The sequence below is a fragment of the Mastigoproctus giganteus genome, chromosome 10 (genome assembly GCF_048544385.1).
Source record: "Mastigoproctus giganteus isolate SK-2022 chromosome 10, ASM4854438v1, whole genome shotgun sequence".
Taxonomy (NCBI): domain Eukaryota; kingdom Metazoa; phylum Arthropoda; class Arachnida; order Uropygi; family Thelyphonidae; genus Mastigoproctus; species Mastigoproctus giganteus.
This window is the reverse complement of record NC_143584.1, coordinates 138,737,951-138,760,048: the sequence shown is the minus strand read 5'-3', so window position 1 is coordinate 138,760,048 and position 22,098 is coordinate 138,737,951. Positions and strand designations below refer to the sequence as shown.

The following is a 22,098-nucleotide window of genomic DNA, read 5'->3' as shown; positions in this document are numbered from 1 at the left end:
AACACCGAACCCTGTAGGACTTCACTAATAACATTAGTCCAAGAAGAGCAGCGTCCATTTATTACCACACTCTGTCTTCTCCCATTCAACCACCTTTTATCCATTGTAGCAATTTACCCTTAATACCATTCCGCTCAAATTTGTACAGTTGTCTTCCATGTGCAACAGTGTCAAAAGCTTTCCTGAAATTCAAGTACTATATATGATATCAAAATTTTGTGCTTCTTCATGAGATTCATGAACAGGTCTCCCTCTGATCTCAATGATGCAAACCAAACGTCTGATGTTCCACAACTTTGCCCCTCTCCCCGTGTTGTCAGACCTGACGGCATGGTAATTTCGCCTCTGTCCCTGTGTAAATTTTTTGCAAAAATTCAAAGTTATGTTTATACAAATAATATTTATCCTGTTATTATTAAATGGAATTTAATTCAGTCAGATATTAATGAATAAAATGATACAATGAATTAAAATATTCATGAATTAAAATTATGCATGTTTTGCCGAATATTTTGCCAGGTTTGATTATAAAACAGAAGCGCGAGCTGCTCGAATTTTTATGAATACAGTGCTGTATTTTATTGCTTTAACTTTAGAACTAATCGTTTCTTCCTCATTTCTGGTAAATTTAAATTCTTCGTTTGGTTGTGGCAAGTTATACTGTTAAGAAGTAGAAAACTTATAAAATATAATTTATACTGCTAATATTAATATAGGAACTATAGTAGATAGAAAAGCAAAATATGGCAAGTGTAGTTTATAGTGTGTATATAAATTTCTCATTTTAAAACTTCCGATAGGATCTACTAGTGATTTATGAATTAGATTTTATATGTAACAAAGCCAGGTGTTATTTGATATTTGTGAAGGGGTTATCGACATTACACCACCCCCGAAAACACTGCCCATTTATTCTCTTTCTAGTGTTATCATGCGTTGTATAAAGCTGAAGGTCAAGATGATCAGTGAGGCAATAAGGCTCTTGACGTCATTGTCGTTTCCTAGCAACGCTACAACCGAGCTTTAGTGGTATCTGTAAGTATTTACAGATTAGTAGGCACGTGGATTGCAGATGCACTCACCATGAAGAAGCGTTACTAGCATTGGACTTCGTTGTCATTTTTTGCATTTACTTGGTTTTAGTGGGTGCTATTATCATTTGGGAGACTGAGGTAACAGTGTAGCACCGAAATGTATTCTGATAGTGCTGTGTTACTATATACTGATGGTTGCATAAGAGTTTCAAAGTCTGCTATTTAATTTCCCCATATGGTAGTGTGCTGCCATTTGGTACGTTTAACAGCTTGGCACAAGGTCTTCGCAGATATTCGCTATATAGTGTGTGTCTGCAAAGTGAATGTAGTTTCATTTTGTTGTGAGAAGAAAATATGTAAAGAGTTTACCAATTTAGAATTTCGTATTTGAGGACATAGATATCAAATGTTGATTGATGAACTAAATAAACGGTAATACCATTCGCTATAGGAATTTGTTATATACATCGAAAGGATCAAGTGTGGTTGTCTTGTTCGTAAAAGACGAAAACTCATTTATTTATTTTTATTTGTTGGATGCTAACGATAACTACAAAATAGGTGCGCGTTGAAATCGAAATGGATGTCGTCGAGTTGTGGGATTTTCTCACATCGACTGAAGAGTGGACATTTGACACATTTCCATGGGAACTTTTTATGTTTTGTGAGAATACGGTAAGAGCATGGACTACATAACATGGTAAGAGTTTTGCACCCAATTAGTTATGCAATAACAGGCTAATAGCCAGAGATGTAAATAGGTATTAGGTGTTTCTGCTCCCCGTATACAAAATAAAAATTTGAGTCACTATCCCCAATAAATAAACATAAATTAACAATGAAGTACAGGAAATCTGTGTCGTGCTCACTTATTTCAAAGTTTAACAATTAATAAATTGTATTATTTTTAAATGCTAAGTTTTTATTTTCTTGGTTTTTGGTGCGCCTCGGAAAAGTGCTCCGCTTGCCCGGCGCTAGTTACGACTCTGCTCACCTGGGACTTTATTTTTTTGAGTTTTTTCGCAAAAAATTCCTAGTTTTGTCCAGTATAAGTTCGGCACTGCTGTTGAGGAACGCTAGTAATTGTGATTCTGACTGTTATATACTCAAGCCATGCGTTCTTCTTTATGTGGTATGTTGTAGCAATGGAAATTTTCCATGACTGACTTAAAATTTTATTAGAGTAGACAAAAGCTCATTGAATTCTTTCTGCTGGTTATATGGTTACGTAAAACTTAAATTGCATCAAAATAAATGCAACTCAAAGTTAATAGAGAAAGAGCACTTATTTGATGACATTATATTTTTTAATTCATTTAGTTTATTGAACTATGGATAAGGCAATGTTCAATAAACTGTCCAGTTACCAGATGAAGTAAATTAAATGTAACTTTTTCAATCTCTGCATGGCTACATATATGCAGTGGCATATCCATCACTAGCTTGGACTCTGGTGCAACATTGTTTATTTTAGTAACTGAAACTTTATAATTTTTATCTTTTCCCTTTGGGTTCCGCTTGAACTCTGGGCCCTGGAATAGCCACACCATGTGCACCATACAATGATGCACCGCTTACATCTATGGAAGACTGGGAACGAAATACCTCGATCCCAGTAATTTTGGAAACTGCTCATCTTTTTTATACCTTTTTAATGTTTCTGGTTTAGTCCAAAGTGGATAGCCACAATAGAGCTGGAACAAGGTATTTTTGTGCCCAAGGAAGCTATGCAGCTGTGCATCCCCTTCCCATTTAACTTTAAAGCAATTTATTTTAATCAATTCCATCAGATCCTCATGCTGGAATATAAATAGAAATATTCTGTTTATACTTCAGCACAACTACACAGGCCAGTGGTATTTACAACTAATTATTTGACAAGAGTATTATCATTGATCATATTTATTGGCAGGCTCAAGATTTTCTAAACAGAGGGGTTAAGTTCTAGGTAAGAACTAGAAAGCCAAGCTCTAGGAGGGTTCTAGGGAATCATTATGCAGCACTAAAAATATCCACATTATTTTGATCATATGAGGTGGCTGGATTCCCTTTAGGTCTTGCTTGAGACCGACCCTATTTGGTGGTCACATGGAATCAAACCACAGTCAACTCAAATTTTTATGCTGCTGCACTTACATATTGCCCATTTGGCTATTCTATATCATGCAACCTTTCCAACCTTGCACCTGAGGCAGGTACCTCAATTGCCACACTCTTGTTCTGGTATTGCCACTGAACTGTTAACATTAGTGACAGAAAATAAAGTAGCATGAAACAGCGGCGTAGCTACCATCTTTTGTATCTGGAGTGGATCCTTCTGGTGTTGCCCCCTAAATAATGTAATCAACTTGAAAAAAAAGTTTAAAGACTTTTTCCGAGTTGATTTAAAATAAATTTTTTTTTATTTTAAGAAATCACAGAAAACTAATTAACATTAAAAATTTAGTGAATAAAGTATAGTGTATTTACATAGTATTTAATATGATAACAAAAAGAGATACTTTTTTTTTTGTCCTCTCCTTTTTCCTATTATATATATATGAGGTCAGCATTTTTTACTGTTTTGGCATGAAATTTTTACGGCCGGATGCCCTTCCTGATGCCAACCCTCACCCTTTATCCAGGTTGGGGGATATGCGGTGGTCATTCCCTGACCTTTCGCATCCTCCGTATTTGTTGGTCACAGGCTCAAACCCCAGTCTAATCAGGAAGCGTGTGCTATGCACTGCTGCTCCTGCCCACCTGGCTACGGAGCTGCCAATAACTAAAAGAGATACAAAATGTGAAAATCAATAAAAGAAGAGATTTATAGTTTCCATTTTCATGTCTTCATTTTGGCAAATTTATCGATAACCTCATCAAAATTAATTATACTGGCTATTCATTTTCAGTAGTAATATACCTAGATTTGATAATCTAGTCTTACCCATTGATGAGCAGAAATACTTTTTAATTTGGAAAAGCTTCTTTCGTAAGAAGCTATAGATACACATACTGTTAAAAAGAACCTTAAAGGTAGAAGTTTCAAAAAATCCCACTTTATAATAAACTCTACAAACTGCAAAGCTGTCCACTATTTTACTTTCTCAACAGTTATTTTTGCAGCTTGTAAGTGATGTCTTAGTCGGCCAATTTCTAATACAATTTCTTCACGACGAAATTCGTTGAAACTTTTGGTCAGCTTTGAAATATGGATTTCATATTCTTCTTTCTTCGCAACAACCTAATTATATGGTTGAATAATGGCAAATGTCGAAAGAATTTTGTCCATCGCTTTTGAACAAACCTCCAGTTCTTGACGAAACCTATCCAGGTATTCGTCGAAATTCATACATCGCTCTTTTTAATTCTTCTTGGAGTGACAGTCCAGCATCCTTCGTCATTTATCCTGGCATTTGTTTTTTTATCCTTATTCTTCCTATTGAAATGCCCATTCCCGCACAAGATGTATTTGTGAATTGAAGAGCCCTTTCTACAATTTTATTTCTTTCTTTATTAATAAATTTAAGGTCTGTAACTTTACAACACATCTTTTCAGGCTTGTTCCGACTGTTTGTAAATATTTTTGTGTAAGGTTAACTTCTTGTAGAATTTTGTGCCAGAAAGAAGATAACTTAGAAAATAAAAAACACATGATAATAAAATTTCAGTGGTTCCCCTGGTATCTACATTCTCTTGAGGTTTGCACAATGTAGAGCAGAAGTTATTTTTTCAAAATTAATTTTTTTTTACCATATTTACAGATTCGTAATGTGCACTCACCTTGTCTGGGCAAGTCCTCTACTAATGCTCCTTACTAAAGTCCTCCACTAAAGTGCCTCTATTATGCTAAGTCTTTTGACTGTCATTCCTGTATGTGTTTTCATTATTTTCTAATGGGTTGGAGAGACTGAAAAGAAAGAATAATGGTTTTCCAAAGAAGGTTATGCATGACAAAACGCTTGCAAATGAATGCACTCTGCATAAATTTAATGAGTAGTTTGCACAGGCCATAAACAATGCTTTGAGAATAATTTCCTTGATTTAGATTGGGACCCCACTATGAATCCTGCCTTGGTTGTTGCATTGTTGTAGCCTTGACCATAGCACAGATTTATATCCAGTCCATCCTTTTCTAAATTATTCAAAATTTATTTTGTGAGTTCAGCAGGGGTCTTTTCAACAATGGGGAAGAAGCCTAAAAATGACTTCACTTCAACCTTGTCACCTACAATGTGAACATATATAATTATTTCACACACATTTGGGATATGTCTGGTGAACTGTCAAATTGGATTCCAAAATATTTAGTTTGTTTTGTATTATCGGCTACTATTTTTTCTCTCACATAATTTCCTAAAATGTTAAACTCATTTTGAATCTCTGGCGATAAATATGAAGGTTCTTTCCTATCACATGAACGTTCAATTCTTAACGTATGTTCTTTCAAAACAGGGTCATAATTTGATAGCAACTCTACCATTTCTCTAAAATTTTCTTTATTTGCAGAAAATATGGATTCATCAAGTCCACGAAAAGGAAGATTCTGACGAGCCAGAAATAAGATTACATCTAAAAGCTGATGTAAAACATCTCTCCATTTCTTTATCCAGTACTGTCTTTTGAATGTCAAGCAATTCGGCCCTGGAAAGATTATGCAAGGCTCAAGGGGTAGAATTTTTTTCAGCCTGCTCTGTACTTGTTAAAACAGGAGAGACTGCTTCTACAGGGATGGGATTCACTTAAATAGAAAGGGTGCAAGAATATTTGCTGATGCTATCGAGGCAATGTTAGGTGGGTCGGAAAACTGCTAGCTTTGGGGAATACAAGGACTAATAGATTAACAGTAGCCACTGGCAGAGGTGAAAGTGATTCTTGCACTGCTTCTATTGGAATGAACAGCAGCCTGGAAAACAAGATGCAGGATATTTCAGAGACTGCTGGGAGTCATTGCGGTACAAGTAAACACATGGGTTGTGTTAAAGTAGCTAAGAATAGGAACAGGTGCATGTATACTTGCATGTTCACCAATGCTAGGAGTTTGGTAAATAAATTTGATGAATTTGAGGTATTGCTCAAAACATCAAAGGCAGATATTGTTGGCATACCAGAGACGTGGTGTCACACAGATATAAGGAATGCAGAACTGCAATTTGGGGAGTACAATGTATATAGAAAGGACAGACAGGATAGGAAGGGAGGAGGAGTTATGCTATTAGTTAAGAAACACATAAAATCCAAGGAAGTGAAGCTAGTCGGCATTGCTGGACAGTGCAGTGTCGATTCAGTTTGGTGTGACCTAAGCATTGGGAGATCAAAATTGAGAGTAGGAGCGTGCTATAGGCCTAATGACTCTGATGAATATAATAAGGAACTGTACAGGGAAATAGAGTGGGCCAGTAAATCAGAGAGTCTTATAATGAGGGATTTTAATTTCCCAGATATTGACTGGAATTTGTGGGTTGGTCACTCACACACTAGCAAGGCTTTTGTGGATTTATTAGATGATTGTTTTCTACATCAGCATGTTCGGGAGGCAACTAGAGGGAGTAATACTCTTGATCTGATTATCAGTAGTGATTCTTCATGCATTAAGAATCTGCAGATAAAGGAACCAGGGACCACTAGGTGGCAGTGATCACAGTGTGCTGAAGTGGGATTTACTCAAAGAGGTAACTACCATCAGGGGTAAAGGGAAGGTTTTTGCTTTCGTAAAGGCAACTACGATGATCTGAGACAGTATTTAAATTCTATACAGTGGGACCAACTGATGATGTTACCAACAGGAAATTCAAAACGTGAAGCATTCAAAGAACTTATCTTGGAAGCTGCTAGGCTTTACATACCAACTAAGAAATATTGTTCAAGGTTTAGGCCTAAATGGATGTCAGATGAACTAATGAGACATATGGCAGAGAAGAAAAATGCATGGGATACATATAAATTAATGGGTGACATGGAAGCCTATGATAGATATAAGCTGGTCTGTAACCAAGTCACAAAGGAGATTAGGCAGGCAAAGGCAGATTATGAGAAAGCTTTGGCAAAGGATGCAAAGAAAAACAGAAAAGAGTTCTTTACCTATGTAAACTCTAGAAGGAAAGGGATGAATCAGATTGGTTCACTGGATATTGATCAAGCATGGAATATAGACATCAGCAATATATTTCATAACACGACACCTCCTGATCCGCCTTGGACAAATATTTCTGTTAATTATGACGACAACTATTTTCAACAGTGGGATAAGAACACCTTGTCCCCCTCCAATATCGCACAATTACATGAAACTCACTCTTCTAACTCAGAGGCCTATAAAATCTATACAGATGGATCAAAAACTGAGACCCAAGTAGATGCCGCAGCAATCTTCCCTTCATTCACCATTTCTGTTTCATTACCAACAAAATGCAGTATCTTTACTGCTGAGCTTTATGCTATTAATTTAGCTCTTGATTGGATAACTGAATTTTTAATTATGACTACTTTATATACACCGACTCACTCAGTTCTGTCACTGCTGTAATAAGTGGTAACAACTCTTCTTGCCCTGTAATAAAACAGATTCATTCTAAGTTACTTGCCTGTAAGGAATTAAGCCAAACTGTGACATTCTGCTGGATCCCAGGACATTCTGGAATAGCCGGCAATGAAAGAGCAGATCATGCAGCCAAACAACCAGAAATCGCTATTTTGCAAACTATTCAAGTTCCATATACAGATTACAAACACATTATCCGTAAAGCATGTTATAATAGCTGGTCATTAATCTGGAAAGGTTATCCAGGAAATAAACTCTACCAAATAAAACCAGAACCAAAGCTGTGGCTCTTCAGCTTCCAAAAAAACAGGCGAGATGAAATAATTTTAGGAAGGCTAAGGATTGGGCATACTCACCTATTAACTAATGACAGTGCTCCCCAATGTACAACATGTCAAGTACAACTGACCATTTGCCATTTGTTAGTGGACTGTCCCCACTTTCAAAATATCTGTTTAAACACCTTTAAATCAATTGCTAATACACAGTAATCAATAAATTTATTGCAGATTCTGGGAGATGATTTTCATATTCACCATTAGAAAGACACGGTATGGCCTTAGCAGCCCATATGTCATTAAACACAACAACAACAACTGGATATTGATGGTTCAACAGTTGAAGATCCTGCTCAGGTGGCTAACAAATTAAATAAGTATTTTGCATCTACATTCACACATGAGGAGTTATTCAGGAAGGGGAATGCCAGAGGTGAAGTAAACTCTGGCAGTGAGCTAGATAATTTTGTAATAACTGAGAGGAAAGTGGAGGAGAAATTGTTGAGGATAAACATAAAAAAGACACCTGGGGTGGATGGGGTCTATCCAGTTATATTAAAGGAGGCAGCAAAGGAAGTATGCAAATCCTTAGCCATAATTATGAGAGCTTCTTTGGACTCAGGGGAGGTACCCATAGACTGGAGATGTGCAAATGTGATCCCAATTCACAAAGGAGGATCAAAATATGACACAAGTAATTATAGACCTGTGAGTTTAACTTCTGTTCCAGGAAAATTAATGGAGGCACTGGTTAAAGAAGCACTGCAGGATCATCTAGACAAGACTTCAGTTATAGCTCGGACACAGCATGGTTTTGTTAAGGGAAAGTCTTGCCTGACCAATTTGATTGGATACTGTGATGCAGTCACGAAAGACTGGATGCAGGGAATAATTTTGATATTATATATTTGGATATTAGAAAGGCTTTTGATACTGCTGCACATGGAAGACTGCTGCACAAATTGGAGCAGTGTGGCATTGGAGGCAAATTTCTGCTATAGATAAAGGGATGGTTGAGGGGAAGAAGACAGAGAATGGTAATCAGTGGACACTGCTCATCGTGGACTAATGTTATCAGTGAAGTCCCTCAGGGTTCAGTGTTGGGTCCATTATTGTTTTCTGTATTTATAAATGATATTGATGATGGTATATCAAGCTTAACGTCCAAGTTTGCAGATGATACAAAGGTTGGCAGGGTTGTTAAGGACACTACTGACGCTATGCTACTGCAACGGAATCTGGAATGGTTGAGCAGATGGGCTGAGAGGTGCAAATGAAGTTTAACATTGACAAATGCAAAGTACTACATATGGTAAACAGTAACTCCAGAGCAACGTATCAACTCTGTGGTACTACACTGACAGTGGTAGAGAATGAAAAGGATCTGGAGGTAATTGTGCAGGCAGTTATGAAGTTTTCTGAGCAGTGCAGACGGGCTGCAAGAGTAGCTCATGGTGTCTTGTCAATGATATACAGGAATTTTTCTAGCAGGGATAAGGAGGTGATTATTCCCTTGTATAAGGCAATGGTCAGGCCACACCTTGAGTACTATATACAGGTCTGGAGGCCTCATTTCAAGAAGGATGTAGAGCTGCTGGAACGAGTACAGAGAAGGGCAACAAGATTAGTGAATGGAACAAAGGGTTGCTCTTATGAAGAAAGGCTTAAGTTTTGCAAATTACAGTGTCTGAAGACTAGACACCAGCGAGGTGATCTGATAGAGGTGTATAAAGCTTTGAATGCCGATGGTATTCTTCCTCTTGCTCAGAATAATCACCTGAGAGGGCATAAATTCAAATTGAGGAAAGACAGATGTAGGATAGATGTGCGGAAATTTGCCTTTAGCCAGCGAGTAGTTGGTTGGTGGAACAGACTTCCATCTCTTGTTGTGGAAGTTGATAGCCTAAATAAATTTAAGGTTGAGCTGGACAGGTATTTCGAACGAATGGAGGGGTGAAATGGGAGTGGTTTTTTTTTTTTTTTTTTTTTTTTTTTTGGCTGATGCTGCATAAACTTTCTTTCTTGCATCATATGCCTCTGCTAATGTGGTCAGTAGTTTGTTGAAACTTCAACCCTGCACTTAAGGTTTTCCACTTCTCCAAGCAGGAGAGATGCTGTTCACTAATTTCATGGTCAGAAACTTTTGGGTTTAATTTTCATTGCATTTTAAATCACGTCATAAAGTCAGACGTTTCAATATCTTTATTCTCCAATGAAAATAGTTTGCAGCAAACACAAAATAAATTTCCTGATGATGGTGAATAAACCGTCTATGTTCTTAAAATTTTTCTCTCTTCGGCAGTGTCTTATGAAACCAGGAAGTTGTTAGCTGTTGACATTTCCCTTTACTTTTTTTCTCCTTGTCTTTCAACAGTGTCAAAAGGTCCATCCTTATTTTGAAAATATTCACTGCCTTTCTTAATAAAATAAATTCTAAAGTTATCTGGTACCGGGATAGGCCAAAAAGTGACGTCGGAATACTTTAAAAATATGTTTATTTCCTCTTCCTTTTTAGAATTTGTTCATGCGTATTTTCACTAGATTCTTCTCCACTAGTGGATGAATAACTTTCTCTGTTATTCATCCACTCTGTTAGTCATCTTCTCAAGAGGATCTCTTGAGAAGATGACACTTGTACTTTCTCTTCTTATATATCATGCTGAATATTTATTGCACTAGATGTCGAAGGTGTAACATACTTCAACAATGATCTAGACATTGTTTGAATAACTTTTTTTCTTGCTTTCTTTGCTTTTCTCTGTTGAAATCCGCTGGGTCAGTTTTGCTTAATTTTTACTTTTGTGTAGGGACGGCCAGGTACATGCGCGTCGTTTACCTTGGGAAGTGATGGTGCCTGGATGCACCGTGGGATGAAAACAAGCCAGTGGTAGCGGTGTCATTCTTTGGGCAATGTTCTGCTGGGGTACCCTGGGTCCAGTCATCCATGTGCTGGGCACTCTGATGTCTATCACCTACCTAAACATCATTGCTGACCAGGTACACCCTTTCGTGGCAATGGTCTTCTCCTCTTCAGTGCCGTCTTTCAGCAGGATAATGCACCATGCCACCCCGCCCGGATTGTTCAAGATTGGTTCATTGAACATGAGGAAGACTTCCAGGTATTGCCCTGGCCTCCAAATTCCCCAGACATCAATCCCATTGAGCATCTGTGGTTTGTGTTGGAACAGCAACTCTGATCTGTGGCATCTTAACCACGGACCTTACAGGAGTTAAAGGATCTGCTGGTTACGTGTTGGTATCAGATACCAGAAGACACATTTAGAAATCTTGTAGTGTCGATGCCTCACCGGGTGCTAGCTGTTTTAGCTGCACATGGAGGACAAACATCATATTAGGTAGGTAGTCATAATGTTTTGGCTCATTGGTGTATATTAATATCAATTGTAAATAATAATTTAAGCATTTTAAATTATTTTTAACTTCAGTGAGTAGATGACAATATAATAAGAAGAAGAATTTTTAAACCATTCTTTTATCATTATTTATTTGCAAGCTTAAGTTTTATTATTATTATTGCTTTTATATTATTTCTCCCCGATTGGGGATTCCTCCTCGTGACTGGTATTGCTACCAAGTACACAGGGTGGTTGTTGTTATGTTTGGTGTTACTGTTGGTCGAGGAACTCTGACTATCCTACAGGTGTTCAGGATTGCAACTTTCTGGAGTTCCTGGTAGGTGTTCGCTGGGAGACCTATTGCTGCTAGGCTGTTATGTAGGGTCTTTGTCATCATACCTATGGTTAACACGATGATCAGGATGGTCATTATTATTATTTATGAAAACCCTAAACATGAGAGCGGAGGATTTAGATGTCACATACTGACCGGACTTTGCTGAAATTAGGACCACTTGACATGAATGTCACCCAAATATCAGTTCCATCAGAATTTTAGACTCCCAGGTAGCAAGCACAACTTGACATACCTGAGAGAACATCTGTGACAGCCTCAAGGATTGATTCTGGAATTATTAATTTAATGTGTAATGGCAGTAACATCAATGTGAAACTGATGGGTATCCAGATACCTTTTGGAGGGTAATGTATGTATAGATTATTTGACTGTTAAAATGTCTTCCAAGCCAATAAATCACTTTTCACTCATTCGTAATATATACACATATAGATATAGTATATATTATTGTTACTATACATTTTTTATGATTTAATTTTGCTTTTTATTTTAGCCCCGAGAGCACACAAAAAACAGTATTGTGACCACAACTTTGATTCCTGATGAATTTGGGCGATTTGGCTTTAAAGTGAAGGTAAACTAACAGTAGAAAAATTATTAACTGTTAAAACACGTTGATGCTCTAGCTGTAAATTCATGTTTTTTTGGGATGGGTTCATGTTTATTATTGAATTAGTATATTGTCATAAATTCAGTTATAAAAACAGTTTTAGTGGATAGCTAACTAGCTACTTAAAATGTTTGTTTTTAAATGTTAATATTCTTCTCTTATCTTTTGCATATATTATATGAATCTGTGCACTGTTGAGATTATGCACACTAGAAGAATCCATTATTTGACAGCAATATAGTTCAAAATTAAAATCCCTTGCTGGCTTTTTAAAATAAATATATACTTTCTCTGTTTTTTTTTTTTTTTTATTGGTATTGGATATAAAATTAAAAACAATGAAGATTATATTCTACTTAGTGTATTCAGAGAACACCAGTCATAACAATAATTATTTATGTGTTGAATGTTCAGAACAGAATGCTATATATGTATAAAATACAGAAGCAAAGGACATTGAATTTATGTATTACAAATGCATGTTTTTTATGCTAAACCATGGTTATTTCTTTTGTTGGTGCTTTACAAAATATTCTTCAAAATTGGATTATAGAATGGCTACACAACAGCAGGAAAAGGGTTGTTGTAATTAATGGTTACCCTTAAGAATGGACTAGAGTTAGAAATGGATTCCATTAGGGATTGGTGCTGGAACCACTCCTCTTTCTCATATTTTTAAATGACATTGATGAAGAGCTACAGAGCATAATGTCAAACTTTGCAGATGATGTAAAGATTGGGAGATTGGTCAGTGATCAGCACTATGTCAAGATCAAGAGTTAACGAGCAACATTCCTTCAGGATGATTTGGGTAGGTTTCGTGGATAGTTAGTTAAGTGGCTCATGTTTTAATGTAGAAAAATGCAAAATATTGTGCTTGAGAAATAACTCCAAAATAACTTAGACACTTGGTGGGATTTAATTAAAAATAGTAGAAGGAAGGAATTTGAGTATTATGATTAGTATTAGTAACGGCCGCACGGTGCAAGAAAGCCTATGGCTTATGCTGCACCAGCCAATAGTAGTAGTAGTAGTGGCATGTGTTGCAAGAAAGCAAGTGTATGAGCTTACACAGCATCACCCAAAAAAAAAAAAAATCACACCATTCCCTCCAAATGTGCCTGTCCAGTTCCTCCTTAAATTTATTTAACCTATCAATTTCCACAATGACAGATGGAAGTTTGTTCCAGCAATTAACCACCCGCTGGCTAAAGGTGGTTAACAGTGCATTCATGTGGTAAGCTGGATCCCATATTGCCCTATCGATGATTTATTAAATAATATCTTGTAGAGATAGGGAAGTTGTAATTCCACAATCTAAGTCAGTTGTGTGACTGCACTTGAAATACTGTGTGATGTTGAGGGTATACTCAAACAAAGACATTGAAATTTTTGAAGAAGTACAAGATGTAATGTGCCTTGTAATGGCAAGGGGGCACCCACATGTAGAGAGACTGAATGCGTGGGTTACAGAGCTTGGTAATAACTTGCTTTTAAGTCGTCAGACTTTTTGTAATTTGAATACCATGTGCACAATCACAATTATTAAATAATTATGATTTTACATTAAACATCAATGTCAACTTCATATTATCATATACCATCTATGATTATTATCAACTTTTAACCCTTAAGGCCACCTTGGCAGTGTCTGGCACCTTAACCACTTGGCCACCCTGGCACAATGAAGAAATTTAAACAATGAAAAAAAAAAAAAAAAAAAAAAAAATGCACACAATTGTGCCTAATAATGATATCAAAATTGAATGAACTTTTTGCTTTAAGAATAGTTTAGTCATGTATATGTTACCGGCAAAGTGTGGAATCCAGGCATTGTATAGAATGCCTAGGCAACGTATGAAATAAACTTTTCTTTATTATGTTGTGATACCATTATTAAGTGAATCACAGTTCTGACTTTTATACAAAGGCATACTGGGGGAAATACTGCTCGTATCTTGCTGTTAAAATTAATATATACCTGTGAAAAGTCCCCAAGGTTTTCATGTTCACTGCTCATCAATGGACACTGCTCATCGTGGACTGATGTTATTAGTGGAGTCCCTCAGGGCTCAGTGTTGGGTCCATTATTGTTTTCTGTATTTATAAATGATATTGATGATGATATATCGGGCTTAATGTCCAAGTTTGCAGACGATACAAAGGTTGGCAGGGTTGTCAAGGACACTACTGACACTATGCTGCTGCAACAGGATCTGGAAAGGTTGAGCAGATGGGCTGAGAGGTGGCAAATGAAGTTTAACATTGATAAATGTAAAGTACTACACATGGGAAACAGCAACCCCAGAGCAACGTATCAACTCTGTGGTACTACACTGACAGTGGTAGAGAATGAAAGGGACCTGGGGGTGGTTGTGCAGGCAGATATGAAGTTCTCTGAGCAGTGCAGACGGGCTGCAAGAGTAGCTCATGGAGTATTGTCAATGATATACAGGAATTTTTCCAGCAGGGATAAGGAGGTGATTATTCCATTGTATAAGGCGATGGTCAGGCCACACCTAGAGTACTGTATACAGGTCTGGAGGCCTCATTTCAAAAGGATGTAGAGCTGCTGGAACAAGTACAGAGAAGGGCAACAAGATTAGTGAATGGAACAAAGGGGGTGCTCTTACGAAGAAAGGCTTAAGTTTTGCAAATTACAGTGTCTGGAGACTAGGCACCAGCGAGGTGATCTGATAGAGGTGTATAAAGCCTTGAATGGTTTAAGCATGCTCAATGCTGATGGGATTCTTCCTCTAGCTCAGAAAAATCACCTGAGAGGGCATAAATTCAGATTGAGGAAAGACAGATGTAGGATAGACATGCGGAAATTTGCCTTTAGCCAGCGGGTGGTTGGTTGGTGGAACAGACTTCCATCCCTTGTCGTGGAGGTTGATAGCCTAAATAAGTTTAAGGCTCAGCTGGACAGGTATTTTGAACGAACAGAGGGGTGAAGTGGAAGTGGGTTGTTTTTTTTTTTTTTTTTTTTGGCTGATGCTGCATAAGCTTGCTTTCTTGCATCAATTGCCTCTACTAATGCTAATGCTAATAACATGAAAACTTTGGGGACTTTTCATCTGCTTTAAGTTTAAATGTATTTCCTGCTGCTAACATAACATAGAATTTTTTGGAACTTTTTCTTTTTATCTATTTGCATATTTATACTGTATATTAATTTTGTGCTTTATTGTATTTTGTATAAAAATATTACAATAAATACTGTATATGTCATAAAGAAAAGTTTATTTCATACATTGCCTAGGCATTCTATATAATGCCTGGATTCTACACTTTGCCGGTAACATATACACAGAGAGAGTAATGCTGGCCATTTGAACCTATTTCATCTTATGTACATTTGAACCTATTTTGTCTTATAAAAAGGTATCTTAGAGGGTGTTCTGATTGATGTTTATCATGCTTCGAAAGAAAACAGTAAATTGAATGGAGGTGAAATTTTCATACTATTAAATAATGCTAGAACCAGGGAGCATAAATTCGTGCTAAAGGTGAGGAGTTATAGACTGGGTTTGTTGGAAATTGTCATTTTGCTGCTGATTTGTTAATCATTTGAATAAGTCAGCCTCCATGGGTAGTTGGAGCTTAAAACTTTGATTTGTTTAAAGTTCAGTTGGATTGGCACCTACAGGAATAGGGAAGCACACATAAGTATAATTATTATTTTATTTATTTTTTTGGGTGGCAGTGAAAGCTAGCTTTCTTATCTTGTATGACCAACTAGTACTAAAATCAATGCAGTTTAGTGTAAAAAAATATATATACAATGCTGTATGTATATATTTAAAATGGCCTGCATAACTTTTTCATGGATTATTAGCACTAGTAGAGGCATATGATGCAAGAAAGCAAGCGTATGCAGCATCATATGCCTCTAGCTTATGCAGCCAAGAAAAAAAAAAAAAAAAAAAAACTCTTCCATTTCACCCCTCCATTCGTTCCAAATACCTGTCCAGCTCAGCCTTAAATTTATTTAGGCTATCAACTTCCACAACAAGAGATGGAAGTCTGTTCCACCAACCAACTACTTGCTGGCTAAAGGCAAATTTCTGCGCATCTATCCTACATCTGTCTTTCCTCAGTTTGAATTTATGCCCTCTCAGGTGATTATTCTGAGCAAGAGGAAGCATCCCATCGGCATTGAGCATGCTCAAACCATTCAAAGCTTTATACACCTCTATCAGATCACCTTGTAGGTGCCTAGTCTGCAGATACTGTAATCTGCAAAGCTTAAGCCTTTCTTCATAAGGGCAATCCTTCATTAATCTTGTTGCCCTTCTCTGTACTTGTTACAGCAGCCCTACATCCTTCTTAAAATGAGGCCTCCAGACCTGTACACAGTACTCAAGGTGTGGCCTGACTTGCCTTACACAAGGGGATAATCACCTCCTTATCCCTGCTAGAAACATTCCTGTATATCATTGACAAGACACCATGAGCTACTCTTGCAGACTGTCTGCACTGCTCAGAAAATTTCATATCTGACTGCACAATTACCCCCAGGTCCTTTTCATTCTCTACCACTGTCAGTGTAGTACCACTGAGTTGATACTTTACTCTCGGGTTACTGCTTCCCATATGTAGTACTTTACATTTGTCAACTTTATTTTCCACATCTCAGCCTATCTGTTCAACTTTTATAGATCCTGTTGCAGCAGTGTACTGTCATTAGTGTCCTTAACAACCCTGCTAACCTTCACATTGTTCTGCAAAATTGGACATTAAGCTTGATATACCATCATCAATATTATTTATAAATACAGAAAACAAAAATGGGCCAAACATTGAACCCTGAGGGATTCCACTAATAACATTAGTCCATGATGGGTAGTGTCCATTGATTACCACTCTCTGTCTTCTCCCACTCAACCATCCCTTTATCCATAGCAACAATTTGCCTCCAGTGCCACACTGTTTCAATTTGTGCAGCAGTCTTCCATGTGCAACAGCCTTTCTAAGATCCAAATATATGATATCAAATTTATTCTCTGCATTCAGTTCCTTTGTGACCACATCATAGTTTCCATTCAAATTGGTCAGGCAAGACTTTCCCTTAACAAAACCATGCTGTGTTCGAGCTATAACTGAAGTCTTGTCTAGATGATCCTGCAATGCTTCTTTAACCAGTTCCTCCATTAATTTTCCTGGAACAGAAATTAAACTAACAGGTCTATAATTACTTGTGTTGCCCTTTGATCCTCCTTTGTGAATTGGGGTCACATTTGCACATCTCCAGTCCATGGGTACCTCCTGAGTCCAAGGAAGCTCTCATAATTATGGCTAAGGGTTTGCTTACTTCCTTTGCCACCTCCTTTAATATAACCGGATAGATCCCATCCACCCTGGATGTCTTTTTTTATGTTTATCTTCAACAATTGCTCCTTAACTTTCCTCTCAGTTATTACAAAATCACCTACTTTAATTCACCTCTGGCATTCCCCTCTCTAAATAACTCCCCATGTGTGAATGTAGATGCATAATACTCATTGAGTTTGTTAGCCACCTGAGCAGGATCACCAACGGTTGAACCATCAATATCCACTAGACCAATCTGATTCATCCTTTTCCTTCTAGAGTTTATATAGGTAAAGAACTCTTTGCTGTTTTTCTTTGCATCCTTTGCCAAAGGTTTCTCATAATCTGCCTCTGCCTGCCTAATCTCCCTTGTGACTTGGTTACAGACCAGCTTATATCTATCATAGGCTCCCATGTCACCCATTAATTTATATGTATCCCATGTATTTTTCTTCTCTGCCATATGACTCATTTGCTCATCTGACATCCATTTAGGCCTAAACGTTGAACAATATTTCTTAGTTGGTATGTAAAGCCTAGTAGCTTCCAAGATAAATTCTTTGAATGCCTCCCATTTTAAATTTGCTGTTGGTAACATTATCAGTTGGTCCCACCATATAAATATTGTCTCAAACCACCGTAGTCGCCTTTTCGAAAGCTAAGGATTCCTGAATGGATTATATACTGATTACATGTGATGCCATAGTCATTATGACAATGTAGTACAGTTATGTTGTATTATGTAGTTGTTATGTTACTTTCATTAATCTAAACCAAGGTTTAGATAAAGGATGAGATTTTAGAGTGGAGTGTGGAATAAAGGATTCCATTCCTACAAGAATAATTTCACTGACACGGTCGGAGCAAACATTGACATCAGAAGTTTTAAAACAGTAGTCTGACCAAGGAAAAGAAGAAAAGAAATCTCGCAGTTCATCCCATTTTGCATTCTTGTAATGCCAAACAATACAAGGTTGGGAATAGCCATGAGATGTAGGCTCCATCGGAGAAGAGACAATCACCAAGTTGTGATCTGAGGTACCTAAAGGACCACTCACTTCGACCGTGTACTTAGAAGGGTTGTTTGTCAGAAAAAGATCAGCATGTTGGTTGTATGGTTAGGATTGTCCGGTATTCTTGTAGGTAAATGAACAATCTGTGCAAGGTCATTAGAAATTGCAAAAGCCTCAGCATCTTGACCCAACTGGGTTGGTGTGACTAGAAAATGGAAGCCATCTGGAGTTGTGAACATTAAAATCACTAAGGAAAATTACCTCACTGTTAGGAAAACTGGACTGTAGAAAGTCAAGTTGCAAAGAGAGGAAATCAAAGAACTCCAAGTGATTAGTGGAGTTGGGAAAATGGTAGAGACAACAGATGCATTTGACACAGAGAGGTAGAGAGATTTTAAACCAGAGAAGATCAAAGAGAGGAGATTCCAAATTACTAATTTTCTGACAGGAAATATCGGAACGGACATATGCACAAATACCACCTTTGAAGGTGAAAGGAATCATACAGTGAATAATTTTGGCAATGAGATGAGCAATAGTTGAATTACATGATAACTGAGATACTGTCAGAAAAAGTACATGGCGTTTGGCAGACTACAAGTGGAAATGGAGATAGTGGAGATTAGAATTGAGACTACATATATTTGTGAAATTAACTAGGAAGTGTTTGGGAGGTTTATCTTAAGTAAGCTTATCTTTTCGCAGATAAGCTTACCCTATTAATTTGTCAATTCATGTGTATTCAATAGTAAGAAAAGTGAGGTGGGACATGCCGTATGAAGTAATGAAATTTTTGGATATGGCATACACATGGTAAGAATATACCCAGATCCTTGACATAACTTGTGCCTCGACAATGCCCCCGCATACACACTACTCGGACTCCCTCCAGTCACTATCTGCCAGAGTAGATGTAGCAAGATTATACACTAGCTGATTCGGAAGCCTCCTAAAGAGTTACCAATAGATTCGGTCCAGTGTACTAACTAACGGCCGGCCTGCGAACAGCGTTTTAGATCTGTACCCTCGAAATGTAAGCAAGATTGGATCTCGCCATGATGGTCATCATAACCTCAAAAGTCATCAGTCATACTGCATGATGGAAGAAATGGGGAAGGGTTGACCGGAACTTAGCTCTGGAGACTAAACATGGGTTCCATCACTTCAAGCCTCCAATAAGCAAAGTGGTGGTATTTCACCGGTTGATGAGAGTCATCTACCAACTAGTATTGCCTGGTAACACAGAGGGGCGGCATTCCTCCATGTGGTGTGGGCACCACAACTTGACCCCTGCTTACGTTGGTTCATACCTGGATGGTCACCCACAGTGTGCTTGTGCATGGAAGTTATACCCAGGATTACTAACTGTCCCACCATCGTGACGGTGCAAGCAGAGGATTTGGCTGTCACAGACCATTCAGACTTTGCGGAAATGGGGTCTACTTGACTTGAATGTCACCCAAATATCAGTTCCATCAGCGTTTTAGACTCCCAGGTAGCCAGTACAGCATTCTAGCATATCTGAGAGAATGTCTGTGGCAGCCTCAAGAACTGTTGACTTTGGATATTTTTGTCTGTAACATCCTCAAAGCTTGGATGACTTTGGATGGTTTTCGGCAATACATAAATGATTGGAATAAGGAGCCATTCAAAAAGAAGAAAAATATTTTATTGTTAAATTCCTGCACATACCCAGATTCAAAATTTGTCCAACTAGTGCTTCTGCTTCTCAGTCTGATATCAATTTTACAACCAATGAACATAGGTGTAGTCACGAGTTTGAAGGGATTTTATAAAAGATTTCTAGTTCTACCTCTGATCAGTCAAAGAGAACAGAAATTTACCGAGTCTATATCAATATTGGATACTATAAATTGATTGAATGATGCGTGGAACAACATTACTTTGACAACCATATTGAACTGGTACAAGAAATCAAAATTAAATTCAAATGGAAATTTCAATTGTAGATGAAGAAGATGGAAATGAAGAAAACAACTTAATATTATCTGAATAGTTACTATGTAAGAATGTTGTATGTTTTAATACAGATAACATTGATGAATTTGTTCGAGTTGATGAAAACTTATTAACTAGTGGTCTTCCTACCGAGAGTGACACTGTAGTTGCTGTGCTCAACAAAGACGATAATGATGATACGATGACATTTTAAAATGAATCAAAATCAGTGCCGACAATCTCAGAAGCTCAAGGTGAAACGGACACATTAGTCAATTTTTTTGAAGGAACTGAGGCAAGTAAGGAGACTTAACGCATTGGGTGTGTTAAGGGGAAACTTAAGAAATATCAAAGTGAAATCTTTAAAACAAATATCAATTTTAAGATTCATAACTAAAAACTAATTGAAATCATGTTTATTATTAAATATTATTTTCTTCAATTACAGAGAAATAAAATGTGTTTAGTATTAAGTGTATTGTAGATTATACACGCATATTAATACAAATAATATGTAGGTATAAATTTAATTTTTTTTTTCTCTCTAATATTTCTTTTGTTTTTTGAATCTATCTTTTTATCAAGTTATTGAGAATTTAAAAAAATAGGAGGTAGATTTAACTCATCACGAATATATAAAGTGTTCATTGTTTAATGGCCCCAGGGGTTTCTCTCATCTCCACTATCACTGATATAGCGAGTAATGGTGGTTATAACGAGGAAATTTTGTTGGTCCCTTGATGCTCGTTATAACCAAGTTTGACTCTATGTTATAGAGAAAAATATTGAATTTAAAGGGGATAGTAGTAGTAATTGTATAGATAGAGAATTTAAGAGAATAAATCTAGAACTGGAAAATGTCTGGCAGGATAGATGGCAGAATGAGATAACAGTAGATTCACATATAAATGTATTAAAGATATTAAGTATGTCAATATTAAGTAGTGGCCATGGCTAAGTTTTGGATTTGAAACTGCTTTTATTATTATAGAACATGGTTTTTTTTTAAGGTTAAGTTGAAGAATTTTAGGATTATTGAAGATGATAGATCTTTTTGTGTGGAAATTATGACTGGGTTTCATATTTTAGCAGTGTTCTAACTACATGAATTTAAGATTTCATCTTGGGGGTTTTGTTGGATAGATTATTTTAAAAAATTTTAAATTTTTGGGGCAGGGGGAGTAGAAAATTACCAAACTGGGAATTGAGCATAATCATTACAAAATGTGAAAAAAGGTAGAGGTGTGAAACTGAATTTTTTTGCCACATCTTTTAAAACTTCCATTTTATTAGTATTAATAGTGGCAAATGATGCAAGAAAGCACCCTTATACAGCATCAGCTATATCATCTGTCCAACCCTTCTAACAGTTTGTTTAGTTCTTCCTTGAATTTCTTTAAACCATCCCCCTCTACAACATTATTTGCCTAAAATGGCTGAAGGCAAATTTCTGCTAATCTATCTTGAAACCATTCTTCCTCAATTTGAATTTATGCCCCCTCATGTGTAGTCTAAGCAACAGGAAGGGTTCAGTGGCATTTTGCTTACTCAGTCTATTTGAAGCCATAAACACCTCAATCAGATCTCTTTGCAGATGCCTAGTCCCCAGATAGGTGGGCAGGAGTAGCAGTGCGTAGCACACGCTTCTTAATTAGAC

General features: G+C 37.0%; 1 protein-coding gene across 5 annotated transcripts in view; it reads left to right on the top strand.

Annotated features, from left to right (window-relative positions):
* LOC150079313 (tyrosine-protein phosphatase non-receptor type 4-like) overlaps nucleotides 1–22,098 on the top strand; it is a 190,787-nt gene that overhangs the window by 24,721 nt on the left and 143,968 nt on the right. For 3 of the 5 annotated variants that reach the window (XR_016547581.1, XM_090383963.1, XM_090383964.1), the window contains exons 1-2: nucleotides 1,070–1,709; nucleotides 12,040–12,120. Coding sequence is in view for 4 of the 5 variants with exons in the window: in XM_090383963.1 (XP_090240089.1) it covers nucleotides 1,614–1,709; nucleotides 12,040–12,120 (177 nt within the window). In the remaining variant the exon portion in view is untranslated. Of the gene's footprint in view, nucleotides 1–1,069; nucleotides 1,735–12,039; nucleotides 12,121–22,098 lie in introns of those variants that run through there. The other 2 variants (XM_090383966.1, XM_090383965.1) reach the window with 2 other exon arrangements.